The sequence below is a fragment of the Odontesthes bonariensis genome, chromosome 22 (genome assembly GCF_027942865.1).
Source record: "Odontesthes bonariensis isolate fOdoBon6 chromosome 22, fOdoBon6.hap1, whole genome shotgun sequence".
NCBI classification, from domain to species: Eukaryota; Metazoa; Chordata; class Actinopteri; order Atheriniformes; family Atherinopsidae; genus Odontesthes; species Odontesthes bonariensis.
This window is the reverse complement of record NC_134527.1, coordinates 27011771-27036332: the sequence shown is the minus strand read 5'-3', so window position 1 is coordinate 27036332 and position 24562 is coordinate 27011771. Positions and strand designations below refer to the sequence as shown.

At 41.5% G+C, this 24562-nt stretch overlaps 2 protein-coding genes across 4 annotated transcripts in view; one reads left to right on the top strand and one right to left on the bottom strand.

Annotated features, from left to right (window-relative positions):
- Positions 1 to 263: 263 nt before the first annotated feature.
- On the top strand, positions 264 to 4620 carry casp17 (caspase 17, apoptosis-related cysteine peptidase). The gene is made up of 4 exons (XM_075455781.1): positions 264 to 480; positions 1980 to 2143; positions 2270 to 2396; positions 3237 to 4620. The coding sequence occupies exons 1-4, from the start codon at positions 264 to 266 to the stop codon at positions 3545 to 3547; spliced, it is 819 nt and encodes a 272-aa protein (XP_075311896.1). The 3' UTR covers positions 3548 to 4620.
- Positions 4621 to 5789: 1169 nt separating this feature from the next.
- Positions 5790 to 24562, bottom strand: part of LOC142373410 (transcription factor 7-like 1-B) — a 28234-nt gene continuing 9461 nt past the window's right edge. For 2 of the 3 annotated variants that reach the window (XM_075456670.1, XM_075456669.1), the window contains exons 5-13: positions 18233 to 18310; positions 15515 to 15632; positions 15354 to 15435; positions 12651 to 12725; positions 11457 to 11576; positions 11119 to 11284; positions 8960 to 9067; positions 8831 to 8879; positions 5790 to 6694 (exon numbers count right to left, since the gene is read on the bottom strand). In XM_075456670.1, coding sequence (XP_075312785.1) covers positions 6150 to 6694; positions 8831 to 8879; positions 8960 to 9067; positions 11119 to 11284; positions 11457 to 11576; positions 12651 to 12725; positions 15354 to 15435; positions 15515 to 15632; positions 18233 to 18310 — 1341 coding nt within the window. In that variant the 3' untranslated portion in view covers positions 5790 to 6149. The remainder of the gene's footprint in view (positions 6695 to 8830; positions 8880 to 8959; positions 9068 to 11118; positions 11285 to 11456; positions 11577 to 12650; positions 12726 to 15353; positions 15436 to 15514; positions 15633 to 18232; positions 18311 to 24562) is intronic. The other variant, XM_075456671.1, reaches the window with a different exon arrangement.

Sequence of the window (24562 nt, the reverse complement as noted above, 5' to 3'; positions counted from 1 at the left end):
CAATGGTTTAACTCAAAGTGAAACACACTTGTGGATTTCACAGCGTTATTTCCCAGCACAGGTGAAAAAGAGTGTGACTGCATGTGATCATACAGCCCGTCAAGGAAATTCCATATATGGTCTGTTTAAAATAAGGTGTGGAGATAATCTACAGTCGTGCTCAGAGTGTTTTAAAGAGAAGGTGAGGCAGAGACAGAAGCTCAAAGTCTAACAAAGATACTCAGAGCAGCTTCTCTGCAGTTACAGACTTTACCTGAACAACTATGCTGAAGTACCAAGGACTGAAGGAAGGAAAGGGCGAGTGTAACAGGGCAGTGGTGGTGTCTGTGGCTGAGTTTGATCATGGGGTAAGACTGGGGAGGAGGCCCGGAGCAAAGAGGGATGCCAAGAGGCTCCACCGGACCCTCAACAAGCTGGGCTTCAGGGTGGACCTGCACTCTGATCTGAGCAGTGATGAAATCTACGAGCTGTTTCTAGAAGGTAACGCATCATCACACACATCTTCAGCTTTTAAACATGATTCCAGATTTAATATATGACTGAATCTGTTACTGCTCAGTGCAAATAAACCCACTCTGTGCTCTGTAGCTGCTGCACCTCCAGAGCTACACAATATTTTGCTATATGAGGAAAAGATAGGCAAATCAGAACCTCCAGAACCCTCTCAAAAGCCCCTAAATCTCCTAAAAGTTCCATAGCAGCTCTTCAATGATTAATAGAAGGTATCAAAATCCTAAAGGAACCTCATCAAAGCCTCTACACCCTGACAGACTCTCAAGGACCTACATAATCTACCTTGCAAGAACAATTTGATCTTAAACTACACATAAAAGCTCTTTAGTTATCAATATAAACCCTAAAGGATGCATAGAACCTCCCAAACATTAGATGCAACCAAAGGACCTCGAGAACCTTCCTAATCATCCCCAACACCTCAAACACCTTTTATCCTTCAAAAGGGCTCAAAAACTTCTCCATGATCCATAAAGCTACTGGTAACTGAACAAATAGCACCTTTGGTCATTGGCCATTTAGTTCAAAGTCAGCTAAAACCTCCCAATGATCCCACAGAAGCTTTGTAATGATTTTTGAACTGCCAAGATAATCTGAAGAAACTCATCTCCAACATTTAAATACTGTTCAGTATTTTCTCTCTCCTGCTAAAGGCCTTCCAGATGTTTGTCTTTTTAAACATCTCCCTAATGGTGACCACAAGATTCTCCGAAAGAACCCTAAAAGTTGACAAAATCCTTGTAAATCATCAAAAAAAACCCTTGTCAGTGCTCACAAGAACCCCTTCACTGACAATTAAAACGTCCGAAAGGTTCTCTAAAACCCTCTCATGAGCATCTAAAACCTCTTAAACTGCCTGAAGAATCTTAGCATTTATACTTTCATTTGTCATCTACCTGTGAGTTGTGTCACTCCTGAAGTCGATGTCTTAAAAACATAAATAAATATTATTACATGTTAGTGGTTTAAAGGGTTTGCTTGGGAAGCTTTTCCAATAGGAGATAGTAGAAACTGAGTCTTTATCATTCAATAAGACAATTACATAACAGGCAAACGGACTGAATGTCCAGGAGACGTTTTATGGCTGTTTATCACTAATAGATCCAACTTTACAGCCTCACAGGACCATCGCTAAAGGTTTTACATAACTAAACAAATAGAACAGGACAGCAGGAAAAACAGGTGACACATAAAAGCAGTGACACATGCTTCTTATTAAGGTTTCTGTTGACACTCATATGAGTAAATACACACCTGACACTGAATGTTTTGTCAGACGTACACTTAAATGGAGGTTCTACAAAGTAGTGTACGTGCAGTGCATATTTGCATACCTGATAGTCTGGACTTATTTACTCATACTTATCTGTTGATGCATGTTCTGCTAGGTTATAATTAAAAGTGTGTGAGTAAGTGATGAGTGTAACTGAGTGGGCGGTCTCTGTCTGGTTGTGTTTCTTGTGCAGAGAGCAGGCGTCCTGTAAAGGATTGTTTCCTGACCGTCTTTTCGTCTCATGGGGACGAGGGCTGCGTGTATGGAGCGGATGGAAATCCTGTCCAACTGTCTCGTATCTTCTCATACTTTGACAATGAATGCATGGAGAAAAAGGTCAAACTGTTCCTCATACAGGTAGGCAACAGGAGAAGAGGAATGTGTACAGTCAGCAAAGTGATGAAAGATCAGTTGTTTGCGATATATAATGATAATGTATTTCCTTCACCTCCTGTGACACTGAAAACTCGCTGTTCCCTGCAGGCGTGTCGAGGAGAGGCTCTGGATGACGGAGTGGAGGTGGATTCAGCTGATGACACCACAGAGTGCAGCTTCTTGCAGAATCTCTTTGTTCCAGTGGATACGGCTGTTATGTACGCCACAGCACCAGGTAAACCATAAAACTGCCTCAGTGACCACTCAAAATACCAAAGGTGCCTGATAAAACATCGTCATTAACCAATAAAAGAACATGAACTACCAAGAGAATCTCCTTCGTGATCCTAAGGAACCTTGTAAAGGTCAAGAAAAAGATAGCAGATCTAACTTTTTAGCCAAAAGATGGACAATTCAACTATTTCAGATATGAATAGAAAATAGAATAGAATAGAAAAATACTTTATTCATCCCCCAGTGGGGGAAATTCTAATTAGTCAAGTACCTCAAAATTGTTTAGACAACAACAACAACAACAACAACAACAATAATAATAATACTAATAATAATTCTAATAATAATAAATGACTAAATACATTAATAAAATTTGAGAAAAACATCAGCAGTCACTGTTAAAAAGCCTTATGGCTGTGGGGACAAAGGACCTCCTGAACCTCTGAGTCCTGCAGCCTCTCACTGCAGCTGCTCCTCGGTCCTGCCAGGATGCTGTGGAGAGGATGTTTATTGTTCTCCAAAACAGAATACAATTTCCTCCTCATCCGTTGCTCCACCACAGCACTGAGAGGGTCCAGCCTTCTGCCTACGGAACTGGCCTTTTTCACCAGTTTGTCCAGGCGCCTAAAATTTTTGTCTGTAGTGCAACTCCCCCAGCAGACAACAGCATAGAACAGTGCACTCTCAATGATAGTGTGATAAAACACGCACATCATGTCACTGCAGACATTGAAGGACCTGAGCCGGCTCTGGCCCCTCTTGTACACTGCTTCTATGTTGAATATTACATGTGAACAGTTTAACGAACATCTGGGTTTAAATCCTCTGTCCTCTCCATCAGGTTATGGAGCTTTCATCAACATTTCCGGGTCAGTCTTCCTGGAGACTTTCTGTACTTTATTAGAGGAGGAGGGCCATCGTAACATGGAGCTGAATCGCCTGATGACTCGGCTCTCCCACAGGGTGGCCTACACCTTCCAGGCCAAAGGTCGAGAGTTCGATGGGAAGAAGGAGATGCCGTGTCTCCTGACGCGAATGACCAGAGAAGTGTTCCCTTTTGCAAAGACTGGGAGGGACAGCAGGGCGACAGAAATCTCAGCCACATCACTGATCGGCACCGATAACATCAGAACACGGACCTCAATAAGTTAGGCTGCAGCATTCCAGCATGTGACCAAATGTATGAGGAATGTAGACGGCTGACAGCAGATAAGTGAGAATATCCTTTCTGTATTTTCCTCACGTCGTCAGACTTCCTGAAGTTTTTCTGCACATACTGTGAATAACTTTTCTATGTTTAAATGTGAGTTTTATTATTTTGTCTTTGTAAACTTTGTCTGTTTAGTAGAGACTAATAAATAAATTAATTTCACTGTCAGCTGGCAGCTTATTTCACTTAATGTTTCCTTTTCTTAACACTTGTGACGTAAGAATACATGAATACCTGAGAACCCTTGAAAGGGTTGTTTCTGCACACCTTCAGAATACTTCAGTTTCTTTTCAACCAGAATAATGACTGACCCACATTTCTGTATGAAAAACCTTGACCTTAGATCCATCTCATCTGTCAATTAAAAGTAATGGAAGTAAAAAGCTGCTTTTGCATTAAATGTAAGCAACAACAAGGTTCTTTATTCCATTGCATGTGGGAATGCCCTCTGATTCTCTCTTTTTGGGAAAAAATGTTGAACCTGGCCAGTCGAATCATTGAAAAAGAAGTACCTCTCAAACCAAAGTTATGTTTACTAAATATTCACCCGGACAACTTTGTGACTTCCAAAAATGAAAAATCCTTACTCAATATTTGTTTTCTGGAAGCTAAAAGATGTATAGCCTGTTCATGGAAAAGGGATAAACTTTGTACTACTTCGCAATGGTTAACAGGGATGTCTTTTTACTTGGCTTTGGAAAAGATAAACTACACCACGAAAAATAAGCTTGACAAGTTTTGGAAAATCTGGAAGGTTTTCTGTAATTTCCTTGAGAAAAATTATATTGAAGTAGATGGCTGGAATGAAGAGCTGAACTGAAGATTTATCCATCTTTTCATACTATCTTGATTTAGTATACACATTTAGACCTTTACATATATGTATATGTGTGTGTATATATAGATATACGCATTTATTTATTCACATATTTTTCATTTATTTATCTCTCTACCACCATGATTCTTACACAAATATATTTTGTTTTGTGGTTAAAAACGTCTTCTTTTTTTTTCTTCCAGCTATTTATTTATTCATTTTATTTTAATAATTATTATTGCTATTATTATCATTGTTTTTTTTCTTGTATGTACCTTCTTGTTCTATGTTGTTCACGGTTTGTAAATTAACAAAATGTGCAATAAACATGTTTAAAAAAAAAAAAAAAAGCTGCTTTTAGTTGTAAAAAAGATCCATTTGATGTAACATATAAGCTCAGAATTAAATATGTAATTCTGATGAGCACAGACAAGAATCATGACCTCCACGTAAGTGAAAGTAGAATGAATCTACAGATAAAACTGTTACAGGTTCATAGAAGTAATAATGGCGGCCTTCCGACTGATGTGTTATCAGTGTGATGTAAGTTTGATAAGCGGTTCATTATGACGATGGACTCCAGACAGCTGTAAATGTATGGTCCTCGTCCAGCCAGGAAAAAGACACAGCCCGACAGAGTTCTATTATGCCGTCCAGCTTCCAGGAACATTTACCAACGCCTCGCAATTAGCACAAGTGGAGAAACAGATTTGTGCTACACACGGGTGGTTTCTACGGAGCCCGGCGAGTGCCACCAGAAGAAAATGATAATGATAATATTCTGTGCGTCGGATTCATTTTCTCCTGGAGGCACACACGGAATCACATTTTGGTATTGCTTAACTTGGTCTTTTATCCTCCAGGTGCTGAGTAACAGCTGAGTAACCTTTCTGTGAGTTTAACCGTCAGAGTGTGTCAACACTCATCTGCTGCTCACCAGAAATCTAATTTTACAACCACCAGAACAAAAACGTTCCCCCCAAAAAGTAACTCCAACAGTTCAGCTGACGTTTGGTCTGAATTTAAAAGACTTTAAAACCCATTTTCAATCTAATTTCCCTGAATGTTTGTTTCTTCCTTTCTTATCGGCACTTTGTCCTCCAATTCATTTAAATATTTCGTCACCGATTTAAAACTATGGTGCCATCCTGAAGGTGGAAGGTATTTCTGTTTAAATCATGGACTGGTTGATTCTCACATCATGACCAACGACTTCCTGGATTTCTTGTTGTGCTCTTCCTGACCCTCCAGACTTTTTAGCTCTTCATAGTTCTTCACAAAGTCATTTATAATGAAACATGTGTCCGATGTTTAAAACAATGACGTTTAAATCTTTACTTCTGAGTCAACTTCACACAGGCAGCACATCAGAACTCAGTGAATATTTATTAACAAAGAGGAACCAGAAAATAGATTTCAACACATAACTACCAAGTGAAAAAGCATTTTTAAACAAAGCCATGAGTCTCACCTCGTTTTCAGTTACAACAGGTTGATCTTTAAAAGAAATTCGAATAAGTGACATAAAATACAATTTGATGAAGTTAGAGATGCGGTCAAATATTGACCAATTACGTCCTTTTCATAAGAGTATAAAACATGAAACCTCTATAAAAAAAAAAGCTTAAAAAAGAAGGCTTATTTACAGCATTAAAAAAGAGGAACAAATCATGTTACGTTTTTTTTTTTTTTTTAAATCTGGTTGGATTCACAGGACAAACAGCTTCTCACAGCTGATTGGTCCTCCGGATGGAAAACGGCTGCGACGCAGATAAGGCACCGTGAGAGCTCACAGCTGATTGGTGAGCAGTGGTAGGGGGTGGGACGAGGAACGGCTGACAGAGCAGCGGAGGAGGTCGGGGGGAGCTCCTGGAAGAGGCGGTGAGGGGTGAGGAGGTGGGGGTGTCTGTGGAGGAGGAGGGTGTGGAGGGTCCTGGAGTGCTGCGGCTCAGAGGATGGGCGGTCCGGTGGGGTTTGGTGGTGAGGGACAGCGGCTGCAGCTGCTCCCCGTAGGGCGAGGTGTGTCCGCTGTAGCTGTGGGAGGAGTGTGTGTGCTCGGTGTGTGTGGCGGCAGGGGCGGCAGGCGACGCCAGTGAGGTGGTGGGTGTCGCCGGGGAGTCCAGGGAGGAGGCGGGGCTGGCTTGAGACAGGTGGGAGTGCGTCAGGTGGGAGACGGTGTGAGGGCGTGTGTGTGAAGTCTGTGTGTGCGGCATCTCCTCGCGAGGTTTTTTCAGCTGCAGCGGGAAGTCGTCTGCAGGCGCTGCGGCGGAAACTGAGGAATAAAAACACACAAGTCTTCAGACTTCAGACTCACTCTGCGACACATTAAAGGGAAACTTTTTCAAGAAAAACCACCTGAACCCTTTCATTCAGTGGTGATACCTCACAACACGGATGTTGTTCAGTTGAAAAGATCCCTGACAAAGTAAACCACCCATTTAAAAGTGATTTATATTAACTTTATAAAGCGAAGCCTGGAAACACATTTCAGTGTTCGAGTTGCCTTAAATGGTGAAAATTCACTCAGCTCAGATCTGAGGCCCCGAACACACAAACGCCGCTTTGTTGATGACCTCAGACTTTTCTGTACGTTTTACCATTGCGTCAACACAAACACACATACACACACACACACACACTGAAAACAAACCTTTTATCAAATGTCTTACAGGGTGAAGATTTCCATATTCTCCCAGCTGTAACTTTATGTGCAGGAAAACCGGGTGTTTGACTTGTAACGTCAGGCTGAATTCCTCTTTGTTGACATGGCAACAGGGGATACCAGCAAGTTATTGCGGTTGCTGAACTTGTTAACACAGCATGAATCCCCGGTCACTCAGAATGCACTGCAGAGTTTTAAAAAAAATGTATTAACCTTTTTTTATATAGGTAAAATCTCATTGAGACCCAGGGTCTCATTTACAAGAGACCTGATGTACGATCTGACTGAAGCCTGATTTATGGTCGTCTGCGGAGAGCGACGGAGACCCTCCCGGAGACGCTCTCTGTCGCTTGCGTACGTCGGCCAACATTCCTATCTATCCGTTGAGGAGACGGAGACTGCAAGGGTTGTGATTGGTCGGCTAACAACATAATTTCTGGAATCACTTTTCCAGTTTAGCTTCTTCCTCTCAGAACAACAACACCGCCATTTTTGAAAGAGTTTACTGTGTGTCGGTCAACATTTGGTCAAAATTATTTGCATTTCAAAATCAAAATCAATTTCAAAATCAATGAGCTCCAACTCCAACTCTCGGTCGCCATCGTTCACTGTGAGGAGTGGAATGGAGCCGGAAGGCAAACAATCATTCAACGACTTTCACGATAGACGTTGCGATTGGGTCCGATGATGGATTTATAGACACCCACCAGTGGGTGGTTCTGCGCATGGAAAGTGAAGACCAGCCTGTGAGGGAGTATAATATGCAGTGATGTGCGAGGGTTTTTATAACCAGGGCAAAGCTCCGTGATATGCAGCAGCCAGTAGATGTAGGGAGAAAGTGGCCGCAACAATACGTTTTCTGGCATTACAAGAAAAACAGGCTCTATTTCTAAAGAAAAAAAACCCGACTTTAACTTAAGTTTCCTCAGTAATTGGTCAATATGTGTATTCTGCGCTCATCATTTGTGCACGTCCTCAAGCTGCAATATGTCGGTGACCGGTAGGGGGTGTGTAAGGCGTAGTTTTGATGTTTTTTCCATCATCCATTTCTCACACCGTGCTGGGTTTAGAGGCTCATTTATCATCTGTGATTCCACCACTGACGCTTTTTCTGTCGTGATCTTAAGATCAACAAAACGTTAAACTCTTCTACTGATGCCATGTTCAGTGTTTAACAGAATCCTTCTGAGGGATTAGGTGCGCCCCCCTGTGGAATCCTCCAGTAACAGCAGGTATGTGAGCAGTTGCGCTGAGAACGGCTGCTTGTGAGAACGTGAGATGAAACAGTTTCCAGCTCAGACTGGAAACAGATGCTGAGTCACATCGATTCCCAAAGTTGTTTTCATTCTTCCAAATGTGCATCATCAAGTCTTCTGGAAGCTAAGGCACACACTTTTCTGTGCACCAGACAGTTTACATTTCATCTTTAGTTATTCACGTCTAAATACGGAGCTTGGTCCCATTCAGTCGCAGTAACTAGATTGACTCTGTTCTAGATTTCTAGGCTCTGGACAAACTGTGCCTTTCTTTGCATCTTCTTCTGTTTTTTTTTTTCTGTGAAAACACAGATTTCTGAAATGTTTCTGCGCTGGTCTGGATAACAAATGGTGTTTGTTCGGACCTTCACCCTGAGGATCATTTAGTGTGCCACCAAGTTTCAGCAGTAGGACAGAATCCTGGTCTGGATGAGCCTTCATGTGATCACATCTTTATCAAAGATGCTGACTCATGTAAACGTGGTCTCACCTTCAAGCGCAGTTTCGCTCTTCACCCTCTTCCTCTTCTTCTTTTTACCCTGCACAGAAAAGACGGGTGAGCATCCAGCTCTGACATCAGCTGACGGGACAGACCGTGTTGGATCATCAGTTTACTCACATAGTTGTCTCTGGCTGACCAGTTGGGGTACAGCTTCGAGTGCAGCAGTCGCTCTTTGCGCGCCAGTTCATAGTATTTAGCCTGCTCCTCTTTGGACAGCGAGTGCCACTGTGGAGAGATGACAAAGCAGAGTCACAACCATAGATAAACGGGTGCAGAGGAGTGCACAGACACACCAGTTATCACATTTAAATTTTAGATATTACAGCACCATCATTTAATGTAGTTTGAGCTCAGAGGGATTTCACTTCAAAACTATTCAAACTTCATTGTTTTTATCCCTTTCCCAAAATATTACAACTCTAATCTCAGAACATGGAAAACTTCCCTTTCAAAATAAAATAACTTTACTGACTCCCTTCCTTTGCCCTGAAACATTAGTTTCACTTTCGAGAAAAGGTCTCCATTTAACATTAAATCTCTAAACATTATGACTTTCTGTCTCTGCATTTTTTAACAGATCTTTCAAAATAACTTTGAACATTTTTGGAGGATGGACACAAAAAGAGGAAATTTCATTTAAGGGCCTTCAGCAAACTATGTGGAACGATGACATCTCGACAGTTTCATTCAGCTGTTATCAAACCAGTGAACAAATACAATTATCAGTTTTGATCAGGAAACCAGTTGTGATCATCTCAAACAACTGCGATTACACAGATATGAGGTCAAGGCAGCTGTTTTTCTGAAGTTTTTCTGCGTAAAGAGGACCCGTTCCCTTACTACAAGATCTAAGGGAGTTGGGAGATGAGTGGGGGTGTATGAGGTCAGAGATGTGGGACAGGCCGATTTAGACCATTTAGGGCTTTAAAAACTATCAACAAGATGTGATGTACAGGAAGCCAGTGGAGAGAGGCGAGGACTGGGGTAATGTGGTCCTGACACCAGGGGCTGGGGACACCGAGGTAGAGGGAGTTGCACCTAAAAGCAATGTTATGAAGGCATGAATTAGTGTTTCCAAATTGTTATAAAACAGAGGGCTTTACTTTAGTGACGATTCAAAGGTGTTCTTGACCACAGAAATAACGCCCAGATTTTCAGCACAGGGTTTGAAATATGAGGTGAGATTACCCAAGCTGGATATGGGGGTGTTTCTGGGTTTGGAAGATCAAAAAAAAATAACCACTTCTGTTCCGTCACTGTTCGGTTGGAGGAAATTATTCCCCATTCAGACTTCCTCAAGACACTCTAGAAAGGACTCCCCAGATCTCAGAGGGAGGTGTAGTTGTGAGTCGTTCGTGTAAAAGTGAAAGGAGATTTTCTATCCTCTGATTATGTTGATTAGGGTTTGATCCAATGATTGCTTAGAGATGTCCTGTCGTGGGAACACACAAACTAAAACTGAAGAAATGACAAACAACACTCAGGGGATCTACATAATGAGATTAATTTGATTATAGCTATAGTTGGATTATGCTCCTTATTTGAGGAAGCGTAATTATCCTTGGATATATGGTGGTGAGTAAATGGAATCATTGGCACAAAGCATGTCATACGATAGGTGGCGCTGTACCCATTTCAACTATTGCTAATAGAGCCACTTCCGGTTGACCTCTTCACCACCAACAACAACACCAAACTCAGGCATTGGAGAAAGATGGCGAACGTAGAGCAAGATGGAGCTACGTCCTTCTACATTTCGTTTGTGATGAGCTGTTTATTGAACAAACACGATGCACAAGGGCGCATTCTCCATCGCGTCATTTGTTTCCGACGGCGGCGGCGACAACAACAGTAATATAGTCTCCTTTGACTTCCGGGTCACGACCCCGGAAAAAAAATCTCGAGCATGCTCAGAACGCAAGGTCCAATTCACCACGTGCATCACCGTCTACAAGCACGTTTAGTGTGACTATCAACCGAGTTATCTCGGGGTCTTAATCCGACTGCAAGTAACCCGATCCGATCCAATTTTTAGTCAAACTAAAGTGTATACATGAACTTAATAACTCAGTCTTATTGTAATTTAGCCATTAATCCGATTCTTTCAGTGGCATGTAACCCCACTGTCAGAAAGTCTTGTGGTCTGAACTTGGCTTTCTCACACGTTAACAAACACAACTGGATACCTAACCTTAAAAGCAAAACAACTAAATCCCTGCAAACCTGGGGGGGGCAGATTGCTCCCCATCATGAGAACAAATCAAACCCAATCTCACCCTCTGTCCCAGTATCTGGTTGATAGTGGCGCTCTCCTTCACTTTGCACTGAGCCACAACTTTGGGCCTCTCATCCCTCATGTACAGCATGAAAGCGTTGAGCGGCTTCTTGATGTGAGGCTTCCTCTCGTCTTCTCTGTCGTGCTGAAAGTCTGATGTCGACTTTCTGAAGGAACATTTGGGGGGGGGGGGGGTCGTCAGTAAATACAGAGTGACACAGACAGAGTAATTGTAAGCGTAGCTTTTAGCTTTTAAGATTCAGCCTCGTTGTTTTCCAGATAAAACTTTCACACAGACTATAGATGGAGCTGGAAACAAGGTGATCTGGTTGTTGTTACCCAGGCTGGTGGCTGCTGGCTCCAGGCTCCTGCTTCACCGCTGTCGGGACGATGGCAGGGTGGGGAATGGACGACTGGTTGGTCTGCACCAAACGTGAAGAGAAGCCACTCGACATCAGACTGCAAGAGAACACACAAATGTTTCATTAAGCATCAACACGCCAACAGACATAAGAGACCACAACGTTGGTCGTTCCTGCTGTGAGGATCTTAAAATTCTTTACATCAACTCATATGAATTTCTGTATACTGCTTTTCCACCTACTTAAACACAGCTTTTACACAGAAGGAAAACAGCCGTTAACAGCCAGCCGGCAGGGCTCATATTTACCAGATTATGCTGTTGTAAATGATTAAATAATGTTCAATGATAAATCAAAGGCTCCAAATACACCATGTGATGTGTGCTGACACATCCTGCTAATGGAAACTGTTGATCGGCTCGTAAACATCCTGATTGGAGGACCCTGAATGTTCAGAGACTGGTGATATTCAGACGTGAAGCTGCAGGACAACAATACAAACGCTGATCTGTGGAAATAAACCGTCTCCCTGCTCTGTGGCCCTCTACAGAAACTTTGAATAGAAGGAGGTTCAAACCACATAAAGCTGCGACTGTAACAGATATATTTACAGTGATACCTGAGCTCAGCATTTATGGCTGATGTCAACACAAAGCAGTAAACATTTCAGGAGACTCTGAACCGGCTTCTTTTTCAAAATTTATATCCTGTAAGATCTGTGTAAAAACACAGCAGGAACCTTCAGTCTGCAGGTGAAAGTGACTCCGACAGACTCACTATGAGCGGGCCGACAGAACTGTGACCTCATAACAAACACGAACAACAGAGGCCAACCCCTCTGCAGAGGCTCAAACACTGCTGGTCTGCCCCTGCAGTGTGACTGACCTCTGCTGGTACAAGTTCAGTCCTACAACACATCCAGAGGGTCTGTGGGAGTGGGAACAGAACGCCATCAAACCTTCAGCCTCACTGATATAACATGTCCAGACTACTGAAACCCTTAAAGGGAGCGGAGGAGTGTCTAAATCTGTATGAGATCATCATTCTTTCGGCAGGTGGAGCAGCTGGAGATCTATGCACCGATCAGGGAACGATCCTGAAACATTTTAATCAACAGATCTGCATCAAACACACACACAGCGTTGTTCTCGTGGTTCCAGAGCACACTTACCTTGACATGGAGGCGTTCATAGCCAGAGCAGCCGGCGTGAACCCCCCCGCGATGGGATACATGGGCTGTCCCGGCCTGCAGGTAGAAACAAACACAATCAGGGAGGATGTTCTGGAGTCTTACCAACAGAGCCAGACTGCATTTCAATCAGCAGACTGCAGGTAAACATGACGGTCGGCACCAACGCTCCGCTCTGGAATCTCAACATTCCAGCATATGTTCCCATCTGTGTGACACAGGAAATTTTTTACACGTCTGAGTCGTATTACCGGACAGAGAAGTGTTCCTGTATCGGTGTGAAAGTGGAACAGCTTCTCCCTTTTCTCTGAAGTTTCTGCTCCGGTTTCAGAAGCCGACGACACACTCAGATTTGACTTTTACAGTGCAGATGTCCCAATTTATTATTTTTTTTAAATAAAATTTCTAGGGATGGGCAACGATTAAAATTTTTAATCTAATTAATCACGACTTCCCTGATTAACCACGATTAATCGCATTTGTACGCAAAATCCAAAAATTAATTCAAAAGTAGTGTATAGCCTTTAGCATTTAGTTTTATTTTAAATGTGCTGCCATATTAATGAAAGTGCCATAACATTTGTTGTGCAAACACACTTTTAACATCAGCATCTTTCTGTAGTTTTTATGTAGAAGCCTCGCTCCACTGTCTGTTTCCTTGAATGACTTGCTGGTATCAGTTGTGTGTTTTGCCTTGAAGTGATATTTTAGACTGGAACTACTACTCTGATAAGACAATTCAACTTGGCTGTAAATGCAGGGTTTTTTTTAAAATTTATTTTGAAATGCGTGCTTTTATGTTGAAACAAGTAAAACAGGAAATAACGCCGGTTAGCTCCGTGAGCTTCATACAGAGACCGAGGAGCACCTGTAACGGTGATGTTACCTGCTAGTTTATTTTTATTTTATTACTCCATGCTTCGTGGCGTTTGCTGCAACTTTGTGAATGTGATGCATTCCACAGACTTTTACAATAATAAAACCTGCGTTAATGCGCGATAAAATATTTATCGGCGTTAAATAATTAACAAGTTAACGCGATAATACAAGTTAACTCGCCCAGCACTAAAAATTTCAGAAAAACCCTTTTCAGGAGCTTCATGATTAAATCTCATGCAGGTCAACACTCACACTGCACAGCACACATGAACTGTAATGGATGAGTTGCTGTAATAAGCAGTATGTTGTTTTTAAGTTCCATCCACAGCTTTGATTATAACATAACGCTTGGCTAACAAAACCATGGCTGAGCATCTCTACCTTACCAATATCACTGAATACTGAATGATAAAAATAAATTAGTTATATTTGAGCCATTTTAAGGGATGAAGAGATTATTTAGATGGAGAACATATGTTTAACATTAAAGAACGGAGGATCGTTTTTAGGGGGTTGATCAAAGCCCAGAAACCTTTAAACGCTGAAGAAATAAAAATAAAAAAATACACTGAATGTTGAGTATAAAGTCAAGAGCAAAAGTCAACCAAATGAGACTGAGTGCCTTTTTATTCCGTTCCCTGTCAAGAAAAAGCCTGGAGAACACTTCAAAAGATGACAGGAAAGTCTGGCTGTTTGCAGGGAAACGGTTTGGATCAGTAATGCTGATGCTTTTGCTTCGATTTTTTCTTAAAGTCCAGTCCAGAGTCCAGACTAAACACGGGGAAGCAGCATTTAGCTGTTATGCTGCAAACAAGTGGAACAAACTGCCAGTGGAGATTAAACTTTCACCAAATGTAGACATTTTTAAATCCAGGTTAAAAACATTTATTTTCTCATGTGTCTATGCATGAAATCTGCACGATATCTTTTAATTTATCTGGACTGTTGCTTGTTTTTAAAATTCATTTAAATAATTTTAATTGTTTCTCTTTGTATTCTTTTATGTATTTTTAATGCTTCTTTCACTCCCTGCTGCAATGCTTTTATTTTATGTAAAGCACTTTGAATTGTTTTGTACATGAAATGTGCTATACAAATAAATTTGATTTGCTTTGATAAAGAAGTTGCTTTATGTTTGGGAACCAAAAAAAAAGCAAAACTGAACATCGTGGTGATTCAAAGTGCTTTATAAGAAACACAAAAGCATCCCAGAAAAGAGTAAAGCAGAATGAGAGCAACACTACAGTGAAAGTTATTAACCAAAGTGCTTCAGTTCACTTAAATGCAGTGAACGGTCTTCAGGCTTTTAAAAGAAGACCTGAGCTCTCTGGGGTCTGACGCAGATCTGCAGTTATCTGTGAGTTTGTTCCACATGTGAGAGCCATGAAAACTTAAAGCAGCTTCTCCATGTTTGGTTCTAACTGAGGACAGAAAGCAAATCTGTTCCTGAAGGTTCAGAACCTACCAGAAGATCTGAGATTGAAGCTTTCCAAACCAACTCTCTACACTGCTTCCTGTCCATCAGAGAGTTGATTTTAGAGACAGTAAACATGTTCACCGTATTGCTGGTTCAAACAGTTTAGTTTGACACTTTGGACAGAAACTGAGACAGTTTGGCTCAGCGCAGCCTCTTACCATCCTTTGTGTTACAAGCCAAAAATCACAACTAACATTATTAAAGTACACAGTGCTTCAGTTTCACTCAGATATAGTGTCTGCAGAGATGTGCTCAGTGAATTACAGGTACAGGTGTGTGGGCAGAAGGAAGTACAGCATCCAAAAAAACAAAGTCAGGGTTTTACTCACAGCCATCCGAGATGATGTGGGATCTGAGCCACACCTCCAGGAGACACCGGGTAGCAGGCGCCGGGCGTTCTTGACATACCTGCTTCAGAGACGGCAGCACAGGTGAGTATTGGACACAAAAGCTTGTGTGTTTAGTCTCACAGGTGAGAGCAGGAGCTTACCTGTGTCAGGAGAGAAGCCAGGTGAAGCCCTCTGCGGGGAGAAGGCCTCGGGGCTGTAGGACAGCAGAGGGTGGAGGTGGGTCATGTGGGGGTGCTGTACCACAGGTACGCTGTTGGACTGGAAAACAACAAAAGGATGCAACAAGAAATTTAACGAATTTTTGACAAACATTTTTCGAGCTCAATGCCAATCATTTTAGAATGCAAAACTAATAACTTTACTATAAACTTGCTTCTTTATTTGTCTTAAAGCTCTGAGCCTGAAAACCCACCAGCAGGTTTGAAAGGCATTTTTTTCTATCAGCCAAGTCACACAAAAAGGAACAAACGGTACAAAAACAATTTCATGAGATTTTCTATTTCCAAACAGCCCTCAAATGAAACATACAAGGTGATGAACACCAACCTGATGCCATGAAACTACACAAAAACACAGCTATGACTGACTCAGCTGCGGACAGCAGTTGTGGAAAATGTGTCAGCATCTTTCAGGTGAACAGCAGGCGGTTTGCAAAGAGCACAACTGAGACAAACAAGAAACGATGCAAGGAAACCAAACCAAAAGATTCAGCAGGAAAATGAGCGACGCACAAATTCAGCTGCTACAATAACAGACCTTAAGCTCCTGACAATCTGAAAGCAGGAACCCAAACTACGTCATAAATATGTTTTTAAATCATAAATATATAATGGTGTGAACATATCAACTTATATTAGGGCTCTTTTACACCAAACTAACATCAAGAATTCCCTGCACAGACGCTGTTTTTAAGTTACTTTTTAAAAGTTATAAAATCAGGATTTTATTCGAGCAGAGCGACAGACTGGAAATGCTTTCAGTGAGTTGACACGTAGTCTTAATGGGCAAATTTTCAGCCCCAATTTCTGACAAAAGAAACAGAAAAAAGTGTGAATGAGAGCAGCTTTGTAGGGAATTCAGCTGGATTAATAAACACTTTGCTGTTTTGACTGAAAGATGCAGAAAAATGGATCTTTGGAGCACGAACAGAAGAGCTGGGACCATATGAGTGTTTCCATGCAGGAGAGATTTAATCCACAACTGTATTATCAGGATGTGTTGGTCTCACTTTTAGTACGATTTTGGTCAGATTAAAATGTTCATGTGCATTTTTAAAAGTCCGGCTTTGGTCAAACTCACAAAGTTAGTCTTTCTCCTCGTGTCATGTGAATGTGAGAAATCACTATGGTTGGCTTTCAACTGAAGCATGTTGACATGACATGTCCAATATTTTTGTTTAGTTGGTAATTAAGCAAAGTAATGTAATACGTTCCAAAGATACAAATGATGTTCCATAAAGATCAGAGTCCTGTTAAAATGTCCTGTTAACAGTTGCATTTTTATTATCTGTGATGTGTAATAAGAGGAAGAAGGTGAGGGACCTATAATCTGGTGTATAAATGGAATATAGTGTGATGCCTTTTCAGTTGGATTTTATCTGTACTAACAACTTTGTTCAGTAACCTGCAGAACTTTAGTTTGAAAGTGATGGAGAGAGGTGTCCTGTAACCTGCTGCAGTTTGGAGAAAATATAAGTTATTTACAGCCAACGTTTATAGTGAACACAGATTCATTGTCAATTCAAACAAAAAATTGGGAATTTATTTTTTGTCAGTTTTAGTTGTTAAAGAGAAGATCTTTACTAAAATCTGCAATCGGTGCATCTTCAGTTCAGCAGAAACTAAAACACATCAATTGTTTTTCAGTCCTGAGGGACTTAGAAAAGGTGGCATTTTGATTTAGTCTTTTTAAATTATAACTGTTGTGGCTGCAGTTCAGAGAGTTTACATGCTGCCGGATTAAAACCTGACCAGGTGTCTTCTTACTTACAGACATGAGTTAACTGCTTCGGTTCTTTACAAAGACAACAAAGCCACTCGCTGCCCTCTACCCCAGCTGTCTTTGGGCGGGAGGCAGGTACACCTCAAACAGGTCGCCAGTCCATCACGGCGCCAGCTGATAATCTGAACCAGTTTTATTTTTCAGTGACATTGGAAAGTTTATTTCACACTGGAGTGTGTTAAACCACATAACACGCGTAAAAAAAAAAAAAAAGGTGAGATTTTAGTTAGAACATTCAGTCAAGTCTCTGCTGAAGAATTTTTTCTAATAATGAAATTATCCAGGAAAATGAAAGTGTCAGTTTCACAGGAAGTCATAACACCAACTGATAACAATGAGAACTGTTCATGTGCAGAGGAAAGAGGCGTTTATCTCACAGCACAGTGGTACTTTTCCATCTGTGACACTTTAACAACGCCCACTTATTATCTCAATTAAAACACCTTAAATCGAAGAAGGTTTCAGTGTCAGAGCTGAAGTGAAATCAAAGCTCAGGGTGGAGGTTAAAGCCACCGTCTGCTGCCGCTCTAACTTTACCTTTTAAACAACAACCATTTTCTTCTGATCTTTCTTTTTTTTAATCCAAACACGTTCCTTATGAACCGTCACATTCGCACCACGGAGTTAAGCTGTGATGACACTGCAGTGTGACCATGCTGGTATTCATTCACGCCTGCATTCTTACTGTCCTGAAACCACTGAGAGAAAAACAAACAGAAGGAAGCTGCTCTGGGTTGATTAACTGAGGATTTACTGGTCTTAAGGTTCTTAATCGTAAAAATGTATTCATGACTCATTACTGAGCGAGACAGAAACAAATGACCTTATCTGAGTGTGTGCATGAGAGCAGGTCTTACCAGGTGTGTGGGAGTAGCAGAGTCTCTGATAGCTGCTCTTCCTGGTACGTCGAGCAGGGGCCACTGAAATGGCAGGTACTGTGGAGACAGAGGGCAAGGTTAACCAGCCGGAACACAAACATGTCAGAAACCAGCAGTCACCTTTATGATAAGAGTTATCATACTGCATTCAGTGTGAATTTTCGAGCAATATATTCATGGATATCGATGTTGTTATAGTCGAGGTGTGAACTTTGGATCAATTCACAACCATCTTCTTAGTTATTACTCTTGGTGTTGACGGCCCCTTAAATCCTAAAGGCTGATTTATGCTTCAGACGCAAAGCCTCTGACGCTCGGACGCAGAGCCTCTGCGAGCGTCAAAATCTTGACCACTCCCCCACGCAGAGGCTCTGTGCGCGTTGTCGTGTACCTCAGAAAAATCCTGACTACGCGACAGACGCACGCAGACCACCAACGGAAGTGCGCAGACAAAAGCGGCTGTGATTGGTCCTCGGTGTGCCTTTCCGGTTGTCTGTGTGGCTTCCTCCTTTGCATTTTCGCCAACTCCAATAAAAGAAGCTGTTCTTCTTCGATGTCGAGCAACTCCAGATCCATATCTTGCATACACTTTTTTTTTTTTGAAAAATAAACACTTCCGCCGGCGCCGCCAAAGTTCTCGTCACCGCCCACCGAAATTCTCGCGAGGGGAAACTGCTGTACGTCCCGAGAAATTCCAGACCGAGGTTGTAGAACCATAACATGAAAAGTGGTTCGCGACCAGAGCAAAGCAACACGTCAAGACGATAGACGCAGAACTATAATCCACCCTTAACAATACCATTATTTGGCGCAACACAAGCCTTTATCAGGATTTGGGATAATAAGGACACAGTTTGTCGTGGCGGTCCAGGTGCACAGCCACCTCGCTGTCCTATAGTTTCAGTTCAACCTGTTCTGTTTTGCAGTGAAGTCGTTGTTGCCACATTCAGATATTTTTGACCAGCTTCCAGCTTTTTGGGGCTTATTTTCTAGATGGAAATATACTTCTTTAGCCTATTTAGTAAATAACTTAATAAAAACTATTTTTTTCTTTTACTTTAAGAGCATCTGGCATGAGGGTTTTGACAGTTATCAGGCCTCTGTGATTGTTGGTGAAACAGTGGAGGATTTTATTTCATTTTTATCAAATTTCTGTAAACGATGTAAGACATAACAGCCTGATAACATCCCTGATTTAGGTTTATGTCTCAACACTCCTGCACAAAAATTAAGCTTTTGTGTATCCATCTTTCTTTTGAAATAGTCCTCATGTGGGGAGTGAAACAGGTCTAGCTGGCTGTAAATATTCCTCGAGTGATGAGGGACAAAACCTGCTCTCCTCGTCTTGTAAATGAACCGAATCTAAAGTTCATCTCTTGCTAATTTGACGCTTGAGGTTAAACATTTTAACGCCACGCTGAGTTAAAGTTTATAATCCACATTTGTGCACAGAACAAAGTAAATTTTGCTCTTCATCCCTTCCACTGAAGGCATGCTGGGAACTTTAAATGGCCAGTATGAAGAGGAGGAAATGTAGAGGCCTGAGATGAGATAACACACTTCAGTGCTCTTCATCTCCCACATGTTTACATTCCCTCAGACCAAAAAAAAGCTCACACTCTCACAACACACACACACACACACACACACACACACACACACACACGCAGACAAACACTCGACTTCCAGGAGAGGAAGACGAGTTTAAGATAAGAGCAGTACTGTTCTGAAGGTCCCGATGAGCATCAGAGTGTTTGCTGTCTCAGATACCGGGACCTCAGGGTGGAGCTGAACAAAGAACAGAGCTCACACCCTCATACACACAACCAGCCCCCAAACCACCAGGTCCCCCTGCTGACTGAGCCAACCCCCCCCCAGCCCCTCCAGTCACCGTCAGACACAAACAGAACCCTACATCTAAAAAGGTCTTTGGTGCTCATTCAGCTGTAACTGACGTCTACAGACTCTCCAATGTGACCTCTGACCTCAAACGAGAGCAGACAGCAAGACAGTGGCTCCGAGATCTCCTCCTGCCTGCAAACTGATTCCATCAATCAGTCTTTTATTAATTATCATCTTTTTAATCCTCTGATCTTGAAGAGCTCAGGGACTTTTACCAGCCTGATCATCACTCACACGACAACAGAGAAAGTTAAAGAGGAGACTGAAGCTGAAACACATCCACGTCATATTACATTTGGAGTAATGTTGAATTTAGAATTTTTACCCAAACATTCAGAATCACTAAGTTCTACTGTAACTGACATTTATACTGTTTTCAGTGTGTCCAAACATATTTAATTTTTACCATTTTTGTACAGATGCCTGCAGGTAGCTGAAAATACAATCAGACTACAAACAGTCCAAATTTGATATTGATGGCACAAATAAATGTAATTTTCAAAAAAAAAAAGTTCTCATAAAACAACTCCCGGCAGAAATGTGGCTCTTTGACTACGACTGCATGTCTCCTCTAAGACCTGAAGTGGAGATTCAGTTTTTCCACATTTTAACCTCAGAAACTTAAAAAAAACTATCCAGAACACATTCATATTCTTACACACAGAAGACTGGCTGCAGCCATGTTGCTTTATGCAGGATTTTCTGTGTTCCACATGCAAACAGCCGATTCTCCTTTTCAGAATTTCTTTGGATATTTGATGTGTCAAAAAGCTCATTTAAAACCTAATCAGTGTACTTTTTCTTTGTTGTTGCCTGGGGAAACGAAATGAAGCTCCTATTGGCTCACTGAGCTGTCAATCAGAAACTGAGCTGCCAGCTCATTGGAAACTATGTAAAAGCATTGAGTGGGAATGTTTTATTGTCACTGACTGCTGTGGTCACATCGTCATAAAATACTTGCATCAAACGAACCAAAAGAATCTCAGCTTTCCAACTGTATGTTACATGAACAACAAGCACTTATATACAGCACAGTTGTCTAGAAAACCAGTGATGGTTTGTCCTTTAATGGGGTTAAATTACAGCTGAATAACAACACTTGGTCTGCTGGTAATGAAGACCACTTGGTTTAACATTATAGGTCTGATAAAATGCAGCTTCTTTAAGATTTCTATTCTACTCCCTGAGTAGTGACATCAGAGGTGTCCAAACGGGACTAAAGGTTCTGGATGGATGAACAATTGCGAAGCAGCTCCCACATGAACATAGAATATCATTAAAGCCTAGAAATAAAATCTTATATAAATATATGTATAAACTGAATAAATATTAAACAAATCCTTACTTAAAAAAATGAATAAGAATATTTACATAGCTCATAAAGATCATGCCTTTATTGTGAATATTTGGAAGCCATATTTACGTTTAGGTGTTAATAATTCTGCTAATTTATTGTGATGAATGAATTACTTAAGAGGGAAAAAAAGCACTCAACAAGAAACCATCACACCGAACAGGAACCATCATGCTGCCACGCCCTCCGATCATGATCACTCTAATGTCCACTGCATGTTACCCCACCTCAGACAAAGATGCTAACACACACAGCTCCACCACCTGCTGCTTGAAACCACTGGATGTCTGCACACACACAGGCAGAAAAACAAATTCACACACAGCCTCGTTCACAACGCAGCCTCCACCCGTCCCCCATTCAGAGGCCCGAGGAAGCTCTGGCTGAGCGCTAACTGGATCCAGCTGTTGGAAATACCAGGACAACGCACACATGCACGCACACACACACAAAAAAAAGAGTCTATTATTGAAGGAAGCATAAAATCACTGTGAGCACAGGTGAAAGTTATTAGTTTTACTGCTGCTTATGAAAAACTGCACAGCGCCCACAGCTCACTTTCTACACAGAAGGTTGAAGATCGATCCAATTCCAAACATCAGCATCACGTTAACGAAAAAAACCACTTTATTATTTACAATATCCAGTCCACAAAAGTTTACATTCAAGGTTTCCCTTCTAACCTTTAAAGGTGGAGCTAAAAGGCTGGGAACTACATCAAGTTCAAATATTAAGATGTCAAATCAATTTTTTTGGTCTCTCTATAAAGTTTACATGGCCACAACACACCAGAGTTATACAGGAGTGTAACCACAGACTGGATATAAAAGATTTCACAGCTTTAGCTGTGGCTCTGAGATGTGCGGTCAATGAAGAGGTGTCTGAGGGTACAGTTCCACTAACAGTGACTAGGGAATGGCATTAAAGCTATGGTTGGTAATCCTGTTCAGAAACACATTTTGTAATACTGGGTGAAATGGTCCGTCTATCGTGAGAGAAATCTATACAAGATGTATTTAGAAAAAGGGACGAAAATAATCAGACCTCTGTAGCAGCTGCAGGACTGAGAAAAAGCTGACCAATCCGAGATCAGCGCCCCGCTGATCTCGGATTGGGGCACCTACAAAAAACCAATCAGATGACTCTGCGCTTTCTGCCTACGCCCCCCTCTGTCGGCTCCCTCCTCCGCGCGCGCACGCGGTTCTACCGGCTTTGGATGAAGCACTGACGGAATGGGGAGGGGGGCTTAGAGGAGGGGCCACTTTGAATGCTAGCTCTCTTGCTAGCTCTCTTGCTAGCTCTCTAGGATTACCTACCATAGCTTTAAAAAAAATCAACTTCTCTCAGTTATGATGGAATCATGTCAAAATTCCTCCTGATCAGTATGCTGCTGCTTCTTCTTAAATTAGACACGTCCAAACATTAAACTTGTTGAGTAATCTTGCTTAAAAATTTTTTTTTTTTTAAAATGAAGAACCACAGATGGCTTTCTACACACGCGTCCAGTGGGATGACTTCATCGACGCACACAGCTCATTCACTCCGTTAAGGACGTCCATCGTACTCAAATTCGTGGTCCATGTTGTCAAAAATCTGATACATCTACTGCCATGTTGTACAAAAATAGCAGAACCAAACTCCGTGTGAAGTTAGCTGACTGTCACAGTGCACAGAGTAAATAAGCTGTGCTGCAGCAGCGCGTGTCGATGAAGTCATCCCAGTAGACGTGTGTGTAGAAAGCCCCCTATAAGCCGCCAATAACAACAACACAGCAGCTATGAGCCAACAGTGCAATAGTACGCATTCATTCATTCGGCTTAAATTAGTGGTGAAATAAAGACAGATAATGCCTTATTTAGAGGCTGTATTGTCTCTGCCCTGTTCTCTCCCGCTATATGGATATAAGCGGATCTCAAGTAATCTAAATATCTACCAAAGGACGCCGACTTTCACCAAACTGTCATCGGTGAGTAGATAAACGTATTTTATGCCAGAAATAAGGTCCAGGTTTAAAAACAAAAAAAAAAAAAAACTAACTTCTCCTTTAAATGTATCGCAGATCAACAACAAAAGAATCAACTCTTCATGCAGGTTTACAGACATCGTTAACTCTTCATACACCCATCTGCGGCACAAGGTCACGTTAGCAAGCTCCATTCATCCAATACTAAACTGTATTTCCATTTGATTTTTTAAGGTCAGTTACAGATATGCGAGTAGACGAAGTAGGACTTCCTTTGTCTCCGTCCAACAACACAGAGCTCAGACAACTTTGTAAAAAGCTTTATTGAGCAGTCAGTGGACAGAGCAGTGAGAGCCAACATGTAACAGTTTCTGCCTGCAGGAAATGAACATGTATTTACACATGTACACGATTTATTCATTCCAGAGTGTGCAGCAGTAAAGGCTCACCCTGCTAACATGCTGCAGCTGACGGGCAGAAAGTTCCATCTAGCAGTGTGGAAGTAAATCAACATAAGGAGAAAAGAAGAGTTTGGGTCTCAAATACAATGAAGTACAAGTTTCTGTAAATTCAGTCTTCTAACTATTTGCAGTCCTTATTTATAATTCCTGCTTCCACACACACGTATGGGAACATATCTGTGCAGAATGTGCTGTGTGCTTCCACAGCTTTGTTTCTGTGTATGTATGAGCTTGTTGTTTTAGACGCCTCATCCTCCTGGTATGTTAAGACTTTGGGAACAATGTCAGAGAAAACAAGAGGAATTCTGGGATGCTCCAGCCTGCTGAAAGGGACCAACTTTAACTAAACAAGCACTGCCGCATGTATACAGACAGAAAAAAGAACACAAACACAAGAACATTAAGGCAGAAGGTCAGCTTTGTCAACGTAAAACCTTTAAACAAAAAGGCTTGAAATAAATCAGCGTATACCGGTTAGCTTATCCGCTCAGTCCTGCCTAAACACACCAATTATAGTTTTTAAATGACAGACGGTGATAATCTGAGGATAAATAACAAACTAAAAAAAGAAAAATGAAAAATTGAACTAAATTTTACCTAAGTGTTCAAACTGAGTCAATTAACATCAA

What these genes read in the sequence shown, in the direction of transcription:
- casp17 (XM_075455781.1), top strand. Translation starts at nt 264, where the DNA reads ATGCTGAAGTACCAAGGACTGAAGGAAGGAAAGGGCGAGTGTAACAGG. An exon ending in CTACGAGCTGTTTCTAGAAG is followed by an intron (nt 481 to 1,979) that starts GTAACGCATCAT and finishes TTTCTTGTGCAG; the next exon opens with AGAGCAGGCGTCCTGTAAAG. An exon ending in TATGTACGCCACAGCACCAG is followed by an intron (nt 2,397 to 3,236) that starts GTAAACCATAAA and finishes CCTCTCCATCAG; the next exon opens with GTTATGGAGCTTTCATCAAC.